General features: G+C 44.1%; 1 protein-coding gene across 1 annotated transcript; it reads left to right on the top strand.

Moving 5' to 3' along the window:
* The first annotated feature begins 7,282 nt into the window (after window positions 1–7,282).
* Window positions 7,283–17,536, top strand: ING3 (inhibitor of growth family member 3). The gene is made up of 12 exons (XM_078609782.1): window positions 7,283–7,537; window positions 7,886–7,957; window positions 9,346–9,446; window positions 9,863–9,928; window positions 10,405–10,501; window positions 10,893–10,964; window positions 11,313–11,432; window positions 12,270–12,442; window positions 12,906–13,105; window positions 14,100–14,295; window positions 14,537–14,575; window positions 15,207–17,536. Exons 1-12 carry the CDS (start codon window positions 7,510–7,512, stop codon window positions 15,321–15,323), a joined length of 1,281 nt encoding a protein of 426 aa, XP_078465908.1. The 5' UTR covers window positions 7,283–7,509; the 3' UTR covers window positions 15,324–17,536.
* Window positions 17,537–18,284: the final 748 nt, after the last annotated feature.

Here is an 18,284-nt window from a genome sequence, read left to right as displayed (position 1 = left end):
ACATTCTCGTAGGTGTGAGCCCTGCTGCTCTACCCACTGAGCCACATCATTTTTCTTCGATGCAATACCCAACATTTATATTTAAACCCTTCCATAATAAGATTCTATACATCCAATATTGTATGATATTCATTTGTATTTCTATGCACCGGTGATGTGATAAACTAAGTGAATTGATGCTAAATTCGTTTCTCAGTCCGCTTGTCCTGGTGAGGGTCGTGGTGGCAGCATGTTGAGTAGGGCGGTCCACACCTCCATTGCCCTGACGACAGACTCCAGTTCTACTACACTATACGCTACTATACACTACACTATACGCTACTATACACTACATTATACACTACTATACACAGACTCTAGCTCTTCCTAGGGAATTCTCAGGCGTTCCCAGGCCAACCGAGCGACACGGTCCCGCCAGCGTGTCCTGGGCCGGCCCTGGGGTAGAGGTCGCAATCGGGTACCCGATACCCGTACCCTACCCGATACCCGGCTACCCGTACCCGGCCGGGTACGGGTAGCCGTTTGCGACCCTGGTGCGGCCGGGTACGGGTACGGGTAGGCCGTTAGTCACTGGTGAGTAACCGTTTGTCACTCATTTCGGGTAGGGTACGGGTACGGGTAGGATACGGCTACCTGTACCCGGCCGGGTACGGGTACCCATTTGTGACCCTGGTGCGGCCGGGTACGGGTAAGGAATCAAAACCCGTTTGCGACCTCTGCCCTGGGGTCTTCGCCCAGTGGGCCGTCCTGCCCGCTAGAGTTCCAGGGGGAGTCTACCGGGGGGGTATCCTTACCAGGTGCCTGAACCACCTCACTGGCTCCTCTCGATCCTGATGTTGAGTCGGTTGTAGAAATACAAATGTACAGCGCGACGTCAATCCTCTTGCTGGATGAAGGCCTCCCCATGCTCTTGGTCACATGGGTTGGTTGAGGAAACTTCACACTGGTCAATGCAGGTCGGCGAAAGAGGGAGTCCAGAACAGGTGCAAATATCACCCGCCATTGAGGTTAGCCGTGGCTGGGAATCGAACTCAGAGCACCGGGTTCGTAGTGCAGTCGGTTATGTATAAAACTAATAAGGTTATAAGTGTGAGCCTGTGATTATATAGTGTTCTATTGTTAGAACTTTATGACCACCCCTTGTGTTGACCAATGTTAATTATTTTGGCTCCGGGCCAGAAATTTGGTGGTCATACAAAGTCTTGCTTTACAGGTCTATCAAGTGACTAATTTATGAAAGATATATTAATCTACAGTACATATTATTAAGTAGCAACTTCATCGCAATTGATTGATAGATTGATAGACTGAAGAGATCGACTTTGTGGCCTCAAGTCCTGGAGCGTGTTTATCCTGCTCTACTCCTATTTTTCTTTTGTTAAATGCAATTGTATTCTGCATGTGTGTATGAAAAGGGAGTGCCTTTTCAAAGTTGTTCATAAATTGTGATAAAATAAATAAAAGGAGTTTGTTAAATTGTAAACATAACGTTATCCATTGTTCTACAGGCATAATTATCTATTAATGTTTTGAATAAGGATCTGTTTAATAATGCAACCTGGAACTAATTAGAGGCTCAGCAAGGTACCCCAAATATGAGCATGGTCAGCCACATTCAATGTCGTGTACACAAATAATAGTAGCGTGCAGCAAATGCTCAAGTATAGTTTATTTATCTGCTTCACAGAACTATTGCAATAGTATTAGGAATGGCGTAAGTGGCATTTCTGAAGGAGTATGTAATTAAACACGATTTTAATGTCCAGTGAGTCATGTGTCTCAGATGGTTAAATAATGATCTCTGTTAACAAAGATATGAGAGCGCACACCACGCACGATGCATCTGCATTGTAGGCATCTCGTCATCAGATGTTGCTTAAAGTTTGTTGCGTATCATTGCATTCGCTTCGTTAGGGTGAGGGTGGTACTGTAACGTGAATAAACTTCAATGGATTTTCACCAACTTAGGGTGCGATTTTATGGGGAAGGAGGGGTGTGTGAGGATTTTCGTGGCTTTGTGTTTTCTTGTTCTGTTCTTCCCAGGCCCCAGATTGAATTTACAAACCCAGAGTTGAGCCTGGTCAGTACTTGAACGTTGCATGGTTGGGAGCTGGCTCTGAGGTGGCCACCAGATGAAAGTACAGCAATGGATTCGTGAATCTCTCTCTATGCGGTGCTTTGAACGTGTCACCCCGTGCTTTATGCATAGGGGTTTTCTGCGGGTTCTATGGATTACCCCCACAGAATGCCAAACGCTCGTTATTACAACTTGGTCAACCGTCCCAATGTAGCAGGACTCTCCAGACTCAGCTGGGGCTCCCCAAGGTATAACGCATTACAGCATTAACATTGCTATATCAAAATGCATCTACTGCACCACATTAAGGCAATGCCAACTGCTTTGTGTTCGATTACTATTTTCAGTTTGCCAATCTATCGTAATGAGTATAATTATTATATTGAGCCCGCTCATGCCGTGTCAATCACGGGTATTGCTTGACCGTGTGTCACCACACCGGCCAGTGCAGGGTGATGAACGCCTTTATCTTTAATTCTCACCCTATCCCGCTTACCCTGACCAAACTTGTTTTTGAGGGCCTCTAGAATAGTGCACTTGCAATGGTCAGAATGTACCCACGAATGAGAGGGACGAAATGTGCCTTTAGAATTCACCCATGAGTAATCCAGCTCAGCTGCATCGCTGTAGTCCTAGCTATAAAGAATGCGTGAAAAGTCTCTGCATACGTGATGAAAATATAACACGCGCTATATTTTTGTCGATACAGTACGGGTACTTCGAGGGACGTGTTTTTTAAATATGCTTTGGTCGTTTGCATTGTTGTCAATGGCAAAATTGGCCTGATTGCGTCAGGCCAAGAAAGGCTATATGCAATGTTCACATACATGCACACATAATGCAGCGTACAGAATTAAAAACAGTTTCTGAAACCAAACTAAAACTCGCAGAGTTTTCGTGACAGTTTAGATGCGTTGTTTCAAATGCAGCAGGTTATTATAACCATGAAGCTCGTCAAGTCAGCACTAAAACCAGAGGTGTGGACTCGAGTCATGTGACTTGGACTCGAGTCAGACTCGAGTCATGAATTTGATGACTTGCGACTCGACTTGGACTTGCATAACAATGACTTTGTCCCACCTATGAGATGTGGACTCGAGTCATGTGACTTGGACTCGAGTCAGACTCGAGTCATGAATTTGATGACTTGCGACTCGACTTGGACTTGCATAACAATGACTTTGTCCCACCTCTGACTAAAACACAATGCTGACAAAACCATCCCGCACGAATAGCCTTGATTATGATAATTAAAACCTTATTTTAGCAATGGTCTGTGCACAACTTGGCCACAGCCAATTAGTAATTAAAATGGTTTTCATATTTCTCTTTAGTCGAAATGTCGTTAAATTCATCTGATCTCGACATGGCATTCACTGCAGGGGAAGTGAGGATTTCAAGGTAGGGATGGCTAGGTAATGACGAAGTTACGATATGGCTTTGTCTCAGCTGAAAAATGTTAAGGAAGGGGCAGTTGGAATATTGTGAGGATTGGAATGTGATCTTTACACAGATAGTCTGGTTGTATGACGAACAGGTTAATTCACATTCTTATTCTTGGTTCTTTCGGTAAAGTCACGTAGAAGGGAAATATTACAATAATAAAAATAAAACAATAAAATTCTCACGACGTTTCGATTGCAACACAAGAAATCATCATCAGGTGTGAAACCACAGCAATAACATGTTTTACCACCACCAAGAAGAACGCAAGAACTCCATGGTGATTAGGAAGTTTATAAAACAAGACCAGTTGACTAAAACGTCAAGATCTTTTGGTTTCTCGGTGACAGTAAGATAAATCCTGTTATGCTTAATTAAGTCATAATCATCACCCATGGTCAATCTACTGCTGGATGAACGTCTCCCCATGGTGATCCTACAATGTAATAATTCACCCAGCACCTGCACACGAGCTGATTTCATCGCTCCATCTCATCGGTGAAAGTCCCCTTCAGACATGTTCCGTTCCTTGGCTGCCATTCCATCACTGTTCTTGCATGCCCTGCCCAAGGCCACTTACTTTCCTGACATAAAATGTATTCAAATTCTATCTTGAGTATAGATTTGATGAATCAGCAACCTCATAGCTTTTCTAATTCATGAGGACACAGAAATAACTTCAGCTCATATTCAAACCAGTGTGCATTTTTTTCTTAAGTGAGGGTCTCCGCATGGTCCTGGTTTTCCCAACAAGAGACGTTGAGTACCCTCATAAGCCAACAGCAACCAGGATGCTCACTTCTGAACATTTCATTTGTCCTCCCATTGGGCCTCAGGCTCTTGTAATGTACTCACAGCAGCTGCTTAAGCACTGTTCAACAGCAGCAAAGCTACTGTGCACACGATTATTTATTTGATTGTATTCACAAGCGTGAACAATCAATAAAATCCTTAAATTGAACCAGACGAAATCTCAATGATATTTGAGTTAGTGACAAGAGAGGCTTGGAGTGAAGTGAGGTGTGGGAGACTTCGCTGAATTAATAAATTAAAACTTTCAGACAAGTGGAATAATGCGTCCAGGATTTTCTTTAAAAAAGACACAAACTTTCAACACTTCAATCGATATAGAGAAGTGTAAAGGGGCCGTCCATAAATGACGTCACGCACCTGGGGGGGGGGGGGGGGGTCAGACATTTGTGACGATGTGTGACGAGGGGGGGGGGTGAGAAATGTGACGTCACGTGAAAATGCGCAAATTTAAATAAATATAAACAACACGTTCTACTTAAATAGACTTTTTAATAAACGTTTTCTTCTACAACATCAGGGTGCAGCGTCACATTAAATACGCACTACAATGACAATAGTTTAAAGCGATTTGAAGCATGTTTTAGGGGGGGGGGGCAGAGCTTTGTGACGTCATATTTGAGGGGGGGGGTCTGACTTTTTGTGACGCCGTGTGACGAGGGGGGTGGGGTAAAAAATCGTCCAAAATCGCGTGACGTCATTTATGGACGGCCCCAAAGGACAAATGGAAAACGCACATTCAATAAACATTGTGCTCGTTGATCAATTATTGTACAATATATAACGAGTCATATTAAATGTAGTGCATCAAAGTCCATTTTAGGACTGTACATCATGCTCCAACGTCTATGCTTCCTGCCTTCACCAAAGTGCATTGTCCAGCATAGTAAAGAATGACCCACCATATAACTCCCATGTCCTGCATGGCAGGGGGAGGCCCTCATCAAGAAATTGAATTACAAAAAGAGCTGTAGATGTGCACGTGGTGAGCAGCAATCTTTCTATTAGACGACTCTGACTTCTCGTATGCAGAGCTATCAGATTGGATATCACATCTATGGGCTGTAAAACAATCGAGTTTTTTTTTAGCCAGGATGGCAATTGGTACAATCACTATTTACTGAACTTGCCAATTCAAATCCATTGATGAGATTAGTTCAAATGTCTTCATGGTCTTAAAGTGAAGTATAATCGTTCAAAGAAAAGTCAATACATCACTCTTTCTCTCTGCTCTGAAGAATGGGAAATGCCCAGAATAGTGGACTATTTCATATTTTTGGTACAAGGCATTGTTAATGAAGCGTTGTCCATTGATGCTTCAGCACCACTGCCAAGTGATCCTTATGGCGGTACCCGGGGTATCAAATAATACAAACTGGCCTAGGCAATTAAATATTCAAATTTTGGGACACTATTTTTTCAGGCGTGTACTTAACTCCGCGACTGGGGTACCAATCAATCCGAAATCGGTGCCACACTCAGCGATGTCGAAACGCAGCGAGGACGATTGGAACCCTGAACGCTCGTACGCACCGTAGTGGTGCATCGTGTACAGCTCGTCGAGATGAGTCGATTGCCGCATCGCCGACCATCAACAGGCTAAAAATGACTGCATCACGGACATTGTGCGAGAGCCGGGGTACTATGGTACCCCGGGGTACCGCCATAAGGTTCAAGTCACTAAATTGGTTTGCCTCGACTTGGGAAGACACTTGTGAGGGCTGCACTTTAAAGTGGTTTATACCAGGGGAGGGATACATTATTGGTACACGAACTGTTTACTTACACAGATTTCAATGGCATCGCGAATGCGTGAATTAAGTGAGGTGCTGCACGAGTTTGAGGCTTATGGCTGAGTGAGCCTTGTGAGCTCTGTGGCTGGCTGCTTAACAACTCAAGTAAGTGGTTTATTTATGGGGCTGTGATATGGCCAGCAGATAGTGGTGGGTTTCAGTGATTCTCTGGTAGGTGCATGGGTTTCCTCTGCATACTCTCGTTTCTTTTCATGTGCCACTTTCATCGTATTGGCCAACATTCCAAAGCAGTGAATCCTCCGATTAGCACAGTTGGCTACGTACTATGGAAAATAAGTTCAACATACGTACATGTAACACTAAAACCTTTAAAATATTTGCAGTTAACTAAATATGAATTAAAGGTACAGCCATTTATTCACTGCTGGGTTGAGGATCTCTACAAGCTGTCACACATGGGCGTTGCTTGACCATACTTCACCATGCTGGTCAGTGCGGGTTGGTAATGGGTTTGTACAATACTGCGTAACAAATAACCACAACAAACTGGTAAATGAAGTCCACAACAACCAGGTAATTGTTTTTAAATTTGGGGTAGACCCCAATGCTGAGGGATGTCTCTCAACGGTGGCAGCAGAGGAGTGACCTGCCACTTGCATGGCCTTTTATTATGCAGTGCGACATTTTAATTGATTTATTTGCACCAAACTGAGCTTCCACTGAGGCAACAATAAATTATTCTGATTGCAATCGATCTGAACCTGGGCTCTGAACATTGGGGTCAATGTGTGTGTGCACTTTTACGACACTTCCATGAGACTTTACGACACCCAATCAGTTTTTTTGTATCTTTTACTGCTAATTATTTTGTTCTTTCGGTAACGTTGATAGGTTCTTTGAACCTATTAACCTATCTACGTGACTTTACTGAAAGACCCAAAGAATATTAATTCATGCAGTCACAAAAGCTTTAAGTCAACGTTTACGGCAACCTCACGCTTCACGACACCTCGCACCCACACTTCATGGCATTTTACGACACCATCGACTCTTCACGACACTTAACGTCGAAGCCTTACGGCAGCGCCGGGGGGGGGGTGTGCCGCGCGCACGACGGTTTATCTTTTTTACGACTCTTGATGACGTCGCACAGCGCTTCACGACACTTGCAAATGTTTACGACGCTGCCGTAAAGCCGGTCGGAGGGGGTTTTTACTTCCGGGCAAAAGTCGCCGCAAGGAAGGAGGCAGAGCGGAGACCGCGAGCTCCCGCCCAAGTCGCCTTCCTCACTACCCTCCTCACCACCCTCCTCACCACCCTCCTCACCACCCTCCTCACCCTCCTCCTCACCACTCTCCTCACCCTCTCCACCTTCCCCACCCCTCCTTCGAAGTTCTCCGCTCATCGTGCCGACTCGGCGCCAAGATGCTGTACCTGGAGGACTACCTCGAGAGTGAGTATCGACCACCACCCGTGGCGTGATGTTGTCTGCCTCGCTCGGTATGCAGGAGGTCCGTGGGTTCGAGCCCGACCTTCTGATGATGCCTGCTGCTGTGTAGTTGGAGTTTGCATGTCCCTCTTCCCGTGGTCGCGTGGATTTGTCTCCACATTTAGAAACGGCACACGCGTTTAGAGTATTTGGCCGTCTATGTTCACACTATAAGCCGCTTCGTTGAGCCATCGTTTGTGATGAACCAGATCGCGTTTGAAATGAGCTCCGTGGGTCCTTACCTGGTAAACATGAAAACAAGAGTTGAGTGTAAAGTGGGGGCTGAGCGCGCGTGCGGCCTCTGCCTTGCAGTGATCGAACAGCTGCCCATGGATCTGAGAGACAGATTCACGGAGATGCGGGAGATGGATCTACAGGTGCAGAGTGAGTATCGATTGTGTGACAATTTGCGTTGCAATCACAATTTTGGTGATACATTTGCATCACTATGAAAACCACACGCTTTCGTCACAGAGATACGCACGGACCTATACAAATATACTTTATGTTCGCATTAAAATCGTACAAGTATATAACCATAGAAATAGACTTTGCAGATTATTACACACATACACGTATATTGCAATAAAAATGCACCAATATTAGAGAATATTACGGGTGAGTAATGAGGACAGTACTGACTATTTATACATGATAATAGCAATACACATACGTCTCTCTGGTCTTGTGCGAGTGTAATGCTGGCTGACAGAATTGTGTTATTTGAACAGTACACTGAAACGAGACAGATTCACTGAGATGCGGGAAATAGACTTACAGATGATACAGATACATTGTCTCCTCACCTTGCATTAATTGCACTTGTACTAGAGACCATTACATTCAAACAGGAGACGAGTGAGATGGAACTGTGCATGCAGAGGGACCCTTAAGATTAATTGTCCTCACAAGCCTGTATTAGAGATGGCTAAAATTGACCTGCATGTGAAGAGTTATGCATCTGCACGAGTATTAATTAGGATAACATGCATTCAAGATAAAGGTGAATTTAAATGAGATGGGCACAGGAGATAAATGAGCTGGTGCAGAGCGATTGTCTCACCTCGGCATCTATGATGTTGGCACAGGCAATGTGAGAGATGGATTTGTGCAGTGTGTCACCACTCGTGGTCATTACACTTCCACGTGTTGGAGCAAAATAGCAACTTTAATATGATGGATTCGTAGTTGCTTCATGAGTCCTGCTTCCCCCAATAGTCACGTCTTTCATACTCGAGTAGACGGACCTTTAGGGTTTGTGCAATGCGAAGATTGTTCTGCAAGTGGTTTGAATCAATCCCTTAGCATTAGTTACACATTCGTTGACGAGACTACGGGGACCAGATTACAGAAATGGCAGTGTTTGTATACTGCCATCTCTGTGATCACAGCTCAGCAGCACTACCTTGTGATTATTTAAATATACAGCAATTAAGCAAACTACACTTGTCTAGAGAGTATTTTCCTCGCATAGGTGACTGTCTAAACTCTGCAGAGGCTTCTTAAAATGAACTGGAGGTGATATTCTTTGTGCCTGATGCTGTTATCTCACCACCGTTGGGATAAATGAAAGCAAAAACATTAACATTTTGAAAAAGGAACAGCTGAAATGCATCTTAATTATTATTTTGATTGAAAGCTTTCGTGACTGCAGGGATTCATATTCGTGGTTCTTTCGGTAAAGTCACGTAAAAGGGAAACAATAAAATAATGAAAGTATATTTTTATTATTTTAGAATATTAATTATTTTTTTATTAATACTCTCGAGCAGATGCCATGGATGAGTTGGAGCAGCGGGTGAAAGAATTTTTTGCGAATGCCAAGAAGAACAAACCCGAGTGGCGCGAGGAGCAGATGGAAGCCATCAAAAAGGTACTCGCAAGGAGGAGAGTCGTCGTGGGCAGAGACTGGGGTGACATCGCTGTGCTTACACACGCCTCAGTGGCGATGCTCGATCACAGTACCCGTAGTTCGTCGCTTTTGAGGTTGGGTTGCGGGATCATACAGATCGTGTGAAACTCCAAACCTGCAGGAGTACGAGGTTGCCAGTAGATGGCAGTACGGAAAGTATATGTTTTACCCGATATGTACTATTTGTTAAGTATTATCCCTATATATGCCTCATGTATTTTCCCAACCGCTTGTCTAAAATTCCTAAAGCTGCATCCACATCACAATGTTTTGGTGCTTTGTCAATGTTGAAATTAATGTCATTTGCAATTGCTTAAGTACGTGCTCAGGTTTGTGTGAGTGAAACCCCTTTGAAGCATCATTGTTTCTCCTTTCAGGATTATTACAAAGCTCTGGAAGATGCAGATGAGAAGGTGCAGTTATCTAATCAAATCTACGACTTGGTAAGTCCACTTCAGATGTCATGCCCTGAGGTTCCCTTTATGGCAGGGCAGTAACCTAAGGATGATGGGCTGTACCCAGCCTGTGAATGTTTCATACAACCTGCAGCACAGTTTGGAAAAAAAAAACGCTAACAATATTTATTCATCACTGCAAGCGACTTGGCTGCACTAATTGGGTACTGGAGGCGAATATTTTCTACTGAGCAATACTGTATTTCTGATTTCAGCATCCCCAGAGACTGTCACTGTGACTGAGATGTATGTTTACGTGTGGTGTGCCAAAGATGTTTGAAAGTTGAATTGACCCTCAGCGAGGAAAATGTTTCCTACCCCTGCTTTAAGGCAACAGTGAGTCATGCTGAACTTCTTTCGCACCGTACGTAGCCAACCGTGCTAATCGTAGGTGCTAATCTGTTGTTTTCCATGGCCTTGCGCTGCTAAACGAGACCGCGCGTGGTGTTGTTGCCGTGCCCCAGGTGGACCGGCATCTGCGGAAGCTCGACCAGGAGCTCGCCAAGTTCAAGATGGAGCTGGAGGCCGACAATGCTGGCATCACCGAGATCCTGGAGCGACGTACGTGGCTCCACACTCCCGTGCCCTCGTCCTGACAAATAATACATTAACAATATATATTTTCTATATATTTATACTGGACATCTGTGAAAAGAGCTTCATAGCTCATCGGATTTCTCCTTCAGTTGAAATAAAGATTCTGATAAGTGATTTCTCTTTGATAATTGTTTTTTTTTACCCTTTTATCTGGCAACAAAACTGACACGTTTTTACAAGGAGTCATGTTTGCATAGGCCACAATACCTGCAGTCGTAATGCAAAAAAAGGGTAAAAGGATAAAAGGGTAAAAAAAACTATTATCACATTTTTTCTTCTGGCAAATGAGGTTCCAATGGTGTAAATGATTTCTCTTTTTTGATGTGTTCTGATTGATGTTTCTTGCCCTCCACAGGGTCCCTTGAACTGGACACCCCTGCACAGACTCTCAATAACCACCACGTTCACAGCCACACGCGCACTGAGAGTAAGTGTCGGCCTCCATGAACACGCGCTCACGACTATTGTGCTTCTGCTACCGTAAGACTCCAACCCCTCCCGTGTTTGATACGCATGTCACGGACTTGTTGATTAAACTCGATTCTTGTGCTGTCAATGTACGCGGGAAATAGCTTGTGTAAAAATGGCTTATTTGTAACGAAGGAAATCCGATGCAAATGTTACCTGTAGGTAAATTATCAAATGAAACAGAACAAACAAGACATTATACACATGACAGAGTGTATATTTGAAACTTATTAAGGCAGAGATATGCAAATGCACATTAGAAAGTGTTACATAAGCCATGCTTATGTGTGCTTTTACCAACTTGCAGAGCGCAAAAACACCGCTAGCCCGTCACCCTACCTCATTGCCGAACACCAGGACAAGAAGTTTAAGTCAGAGGCTCTGCTGTCAACCCTCACAGCTGACAGCAGCAAGGAGAATACTTCAGGTACGTGCGGAACATTGTGAGTATCTGGATTCAGGTCCCCTCTGTGGTTTATTTTAAATAAATATACATGGTGATCCATGTATAGATACATCACTAAAATAATGAGACATTATTGAGTAGACCACATTTTCTTTCAAAGCCTCTACATGTCATATTCTTGGTTCTTTCGGTAAAGTCACGTAGAAGGGAAATAATAAAATAATAAAAATATTAAACATAATTAAATAAAAAACTTCTACATGTCCCCCGCCAATCTCAATATACTTATGAAATCATTTAACATTCTCCATTAAGACGTTGAGCTATTGCTTTTACAATATCCAGTCGCCTATTGAAAGGTACATGGTCATTATAACATGGTCATTTTAAATCAGTGGGGTATCTGGGAATGGATCACCATATCTTGTGTGGTTGTTTTATATCGATAACTGACAAAACTCAACTATTCACACTAGTTCCCTGTTGGGTGACCAACCATTGTTGATTTCATATAATCCAATACTACTGATTGGGCTGGGATTAAATTCCGAACCAATCGTCATTGAGCAAGTCTTTATGCCATCGGTTATCTTTAATAAGTGGGTTTTAATTGGAGAGAGATTGAACCCATTGGAGGTTGTTTTGGGGTAGTGGGATAGTGGAGAAGGAGTGATTTTGCTGCAATGTTTATGCATGGTGGTCACCCATCTAAGCACTACCCAGGATCAACCTTGATGCAATCGTGGGCATTCTGGGTGATTTGCTCATAGGCATACCGAGTTAAGTGGGACTCGGTCTGTTGAAATCAAAACCCCCAACGTGTATGTTAAATATAGAACGTGGGTTTTTTCCACGCAGGCTACCGCAACAGCACCAGTGGCACTGCCGCTGCAACAGGCGGTAACGCCGCAGCCTACCAGCTGACCACGTCACAGCCGCTGCCCTCCTACAGCCTGACAGCCATCCCAGGCGGCATGGGGGCCGGGGCCATCACGCTAGCTGCTGCCCATGCCGTGCAGGCCACAGCTCAGGTACAAAAATGCCCCCCCCCTCCCATCCCCTTCCCCACAGTCGCTGATGTCACTCTCACACGGCCAACAGCTGTTCTTCATTGTCACTGTAAAAATACTTGTTGTGAGCCATGTTTGATATTGCCTAAATTGCAAAAGGCAATGAGGATTCAGTCAGTACTGCTGTTTCATGGCTGGCTACCTTGCATCCCAGCGGGTTTGGAGGTTGAATGCAAATGTGTTTGATCTATGATTCATCACCTCCAAAATGCGAGACTCGGATGATAACAATGATTGTGGTGGTGCTAATGACGGGAACTATAATGTTAGTGATAATGATAATACAGTATTGTGGATGCTCGTGATGCTAAGCATGGTAGTGATGATAACAATGGAGATAATTACGATGGTTAGGATGATTGTTATAATGATGGTGGTGACGGCGATGGTTACGCTTGTGTTCCTGCGCTTGCGTCGCGCTCAGATGAAAGAGGGCCGCCGCACATCGAGCCTCAAAGCGACATACGAAGCACTGAAGAACAGTGACTTCTCGTTGGTGGAGCGAGACTTTCCACTGCCGCGTGAGGGGCCCGGCCTTGTACCCGCGCTCGCACAGGCGTCCGCCGCGGCCTCCTCCGCCTCCGCTTCTTCAACGTCTGACTCGCGCAGCGGCCGCAAGAGCAAGTGCGTCGTGCGGTGGTCGGCAAAGCGGACCGCGATTGTGTCTCCTGTGTTTTGCGAACTGACAGACCGGAGCCACTTCAATAGGCCTGTCTTAACTGACACCTGCAAAGTGCTTGCCACAAGTGAACCACAATACCTCGCTGATTTTGTCACGCGAACTCCGGTCGCCCTCACAGCAGCAGCTTTTGGCGAGCCATCGAACAATGATGGTCACTGCATCACGCGCTTTCAGATACGCTTCTGTGGCCATCTGAAATGCTCTTTCTTCCGATATTAGGAAAAAATTTGTATTGAAAACCCATTTCTTTAGAACTGCTTTTTGTGTTTAGGTTGTTGTCCTTCCCACCTCTGATTAGCACAGTTGGCTACGTACGGTGCGAAAGAAGTTCAAAATGCATAATATGATGCTCTGCTGAATTAAGGTCTTTCATTGTCTCATACCTAATGGAATGATTCCAATCCATTCCTGCTGAGGCTAGTGATCCAAATCTAGGTCAGTGGCCACCGCAACTCATTCGATCTTCTAAGTCGATGAATTATGTAACACTTTGTGGTAATAATTTTCATCATGGGACCTCCTTTGCCAGTACCAAAATATGAGAATAGGTTTTCCCCTTTTTTCTGGCAACAAAACAGGTGTTAAGATGTTAAAACACCAAGTTGAAACCTTTTACAAGGAATCATGTCTGCATTAACCACAATACTTGTGGTCAGAATGCAAACAAAAAACATACTCTGATAATATATGCATTGTCTTTTAAACTGATTGGTCCACACCAGAGACAGCTTTCTTTCGAGCCTAGTCTCAAACGGTGTTAGACCAGAGGACGCCAAAATGCCGAAAGGGAAGCAGTGCAGCAAAATCCATTGTTATGCACGGTCACCGAAGGAGACAATTACCACCCGACACGATTCTCCTTTCACGCTGGCCTTTGTGGTGTCGCACGTGGAACTTGATGGTGAAGGAGCTTCACGCCTTTGTTGCTGTGCACAGGGGCAATAAGGCTGCAGCCGCGGCAGCTGCGGCAGCGGCGGCGGCTGCTGCGGCGGCGGCAGCAGCAGCACAGCAGCCCTCAGCGCTGGCGCAAGAGCTGGCGCAGCCCGACATGGTCATTGCGGACGCAGAACTCAGCGACCAGGTGGATTGGACGTATGACCCCAACGAGCCGCGGTACTGCATCTGCAACCAGGTGTGCCGTCTCACTCAACCCACCACACACAGTCCCACGACACAGACAAAGATCCCCCGTATAGCTTTAATAGACTGTTGGGGCAAGTGCTGTTAGCGAGCACCTTTGAAGGCCGGTGCGGCGCAATGAGGGGGTTGGTGACCAGCACCACGCCCGGCTGCCTTTGTCTCCCTAATATCGATGTCAACTCTTGTTACCATTAGGATTGTCCTTTTGTAAAAACTTGTGTTTATGTTTCTAGGTTTCTTATGGAGAAATGGTTGGCTGTGACAATCAAGACGTAAGTACCTCAAGCAACATTTTTTCTTTATATAGTGTTAGTGCAAAACATATACTTAAATGCGTGCATTACGATTTATAAAGAATGATATGTCTGGTAGTGTCGACATTGATTTTGACTTTATCGTATGTTGCTCATTAAACAGTGGAATCTGTTTCTTGCCGACTGGACATCTGTGAAAAAGAGCTTCATAGCTCATCAAATTCTTCCAGTCTAAATAAAGATTCTGATTCTGGTCATATCTGAACAATTTACACCCAATAAAAGTGTTTTGATCAGTTAGGAACCGTAAAAACGATCACTCTCATGGGTGTGCAAACCGTACATTTTTGGGAAGTGGTGAAGCCTCATTTTCTCCTTTTTAATCCTCTAAAATGTTGAGCAACGATCCTTCTCTGAGAATCATGATTGCCATTCATACTTTCTGACAAAGGAACGAATAGGGAAAACAAATGTCTGGTGTGCATGTCTTTTTTAAAGTCAGTCGTTGTCACCTATTTTTTTATTCATGCTATCCCATTCATGGGATAGCATGAATGGTATTCATATGCTGCTCTTGTCCTGATGTTATCTGTATGTCCCACTACCTTGCATTGCCTGACCCCAACTGTGTTCTCTGTTCTCTCTGCAGTGCCCCATCGAGTGGTTCCACTACGGCTGTGTGGGGCTGAAGGAAGCCCCCAAGGGAAAGTGGTACTGCCCCCAATGCACTGTGGCCATGAAGAGACGGGGCAGCAGGCACAAGTAACTCCGTTACTCTGCTTCATCAACGCACTCCCGTACGACTCTGCCAAACCTTCCTTTCGATGGACAGCGTTGTCATGGTCGTTATTGTTATCATCGTGATCCGTCATCAATCACAACGTCAACAGCAGCGGCTGCTGCCATTCGTCAGGCTACTGCCGGATGAAGTCTTCCCCCCACGTTGGTGCCATTGCCTCTGGTCCTGTGCGACCGAGGTTTTTTTTCAACGCCTCGCTCTCTGGGACTGCGCGCTCCTCCCGCACTCCTCATAGCCCCCCACGCCATTATGCGTTTTTGTCACCGTCGGTTTGTCACGCTCGCTCACGACGCACTTAATATCAAGGGCTGCAGGTGGCGCGCAACCGTGAGCGTGCACGCACGGAGCCTTCCATTTTGGCAGCGGTGGGGAGGATTAGTGATAGTACAAGCACCCTTGCCATACACGTATGTAAAACAAACTATTGTGTGTAAGATATAAAATGTATACTGCTGTGCACCTATACTCTTAACATGTCCACTCAACTGAATTTACTTCATTTAACGCCTGCAACGTAAAAATCTTGGAACAACTAATACGGCAAATAATAACTGATTGGCTGCAGGATGAGAATTATTTTGCCTTTCAGTGGCCATATGATGGGCATATCCAGTGTCATACAGATTATACTTTGATCAAATGGTCAGCCGAAGTGTGAATTAATGTCGCTAGATACTTAATGTTGTTATAGACATACATATTAAAAAGCTTAAACATAGCAGTAAACTGAGCCCTCTGGACAAAAACCCAACCGGCACCTTGTCCCTCTTGCATTTGTGTTTATATTTGAATGTAAAATATTATCTTGCGTTGTATATACTTGTATCCAGCAATTGGTAAGATTTCATTGTGTGAGGTTTACTTTTTGCATGATACACCTTTGTGTTTTTGCGTTCCACCCACATAGGGCATTATTTGATTGACTCAAAGTAATGTGTTTTTTGTCTTACCAGAAGCAGAGGGCTAATATAAGGTCTTTCATCAAGGGACATGGCTGTAATTGGCATAGAGAGATTTAGAACAAGGCATGTGGGTGTCATTACATATACTGATAAAGCAAATTTAAGTTGTATATGGTCATTGGAATTAATGGTGGGTGAACACATTCATGGTTGTAGGTATATCTAGTTCTGATTCAGCCGTCCATCTGTAATATAATCAATGTCTCCTTCCATAAATCCTACTTGTATTTGTCAGATTTCATTAGCTCCAGACTAAACTGTGGAACAAACTTGTACAGAGATTTTTACCTTTGACACACAGATACATATTGGTAAGTAATTTGGACTTAAGCTGCAAGCAGATTGTGAACAATTGGAGATGTCTGGAACCTCTGAGGATGTTGCCGTCTTCTATAAAATCTTAGGTTCTCAGGAGAAGCTTACAAACTTGTACAGGAGACTGTGACGACTACCCTTGAATGCTGAATACATGGTGTTGCCGCATTAGATTGAGGAATGCTTCCGCCTCTGTCCACCCAGCAGTATGAACAACACCACAGTTCATTGGCAGGTCTAAGGTGTTACTCTTCCAAGACGTTTGGTCAGCGTGGAAAAGAATTTAGCCACTCGTGGACGGGCTCTCTCTAGAGCTTCTTGACTGGAGCCTCTTCCGCCCGGCAGTGGCGTAAGCAGGCAATTTCAGCGCTGCACCTTTGCCGCCTTTTAAACAGACTGATTATACCAGCTTTAGTAAAGTTTTGGAAAACAAAATTGACAACTCGATAACAAAATATTGCTCTCAGAAATATGACATTAATTTTAAAAGACTTTCTATAAATCCCTTAGTAAAGGTTGTGTGATTATTTTGGTTTATAAACCAGCTGTTATAAAGTGGTAGCAATATTTATAGCTTCAATTGCAAAAATTGGTCCGTTTGTCGCTCATGGTGCATGCATTTAAAGTTATGGGAAACTTGAGTGTAATATACTTTTACGTTTGTGGTTGATGAGAATTGTATTAAAAGTGTTTTTATACATGACCATTGTATTGTACTATATATATTTTGCTCTTTTTACAATATTCTTCACGCTAATGTAAATTGTTTAATTTTTGGCATGGTAACATTGTGAAAACTGTCTAGTATTATTTCTAATTGTTTGATAAATTGGGTAACAGTTTTGTTTTCTTGGTGTAGTGCAACCGCCTATGCTTGGTTAAATAAAACGACGTTTTACCCAACTGGTATGCTTCCATCAATTACGTTTACCATATTTACTGAAAGAAAAATCATTCGCTGGAGTATCATGGCATTTTTCTTCAGTACAGTCTTACTGCGTTGAGCTTTTTGCTATTTCCTGTTTATTGCACTCTTGCATGTGGGAATAGCGAAGCGCCACGCATGTGCTCCTGTTCAGGCATACATTGGGCTAACCCTAGGTTTTCTCGGCAAGAAATGCATGCAATAGATCCGGCGACAGCCGACACTGGTGCATTTAGGCTTTAGCATTGCTCCAACGTGGCTCCAGGTCAGGTAGTTAGGGGGATCTGCCTCGGGTTTTCCAGGAGAACGGGTCTGGCAAAGTCACTGGGCATATTCTTTGTCTCTTTCGGTAAAGTCACGTAGATAGAAAAATAAAAAATAAAGTGAAAAAAATTACACTAATGTAGAATGTCGCCTGGTTCTTAATCGGAGTGAGTTCTGGCAGTCTATAATGTAGACTGTAGCCGGGTTCTTTACCTCGGTGAACGTACTGGCAGTCTATAATGTAGACTGTAGCCTGGGAATTTTCACACAACACATGATATGTCAATGTAAGCGTGTTGAAATGGATTGTCTTAACTGCCACATGAAAAGTCTTCATCGACATAACGTGTCGACTGGAGGTAACCACTCGGGAGAGGTGGAAACAGGTAAAACGGTCAATGTCAACATAGGAACTCGTGAAGAGTCTTTTGTAAGGAATCAAGTCTGCATTAAGCACACGTA

The sequence above is a fragment of the Lampetra planeri genome, chromosome 32, assembly GCF_965212315.1.
Source record: "Lampetra planeri chromosome 32, kcLamPlan1.2.h2, whole genome shotgun sequence".
NCBI lineage: Eukaryota > Metazoa > Chordata > Hyperoartia > Petromyzontiformes > Petromyzontidae > Lampetra > Lampetra planeri.
Note: the sequence above shows the minus strand (reverse complement) of the source record. Positions and strands in the feature narration are given on the sequence as shown.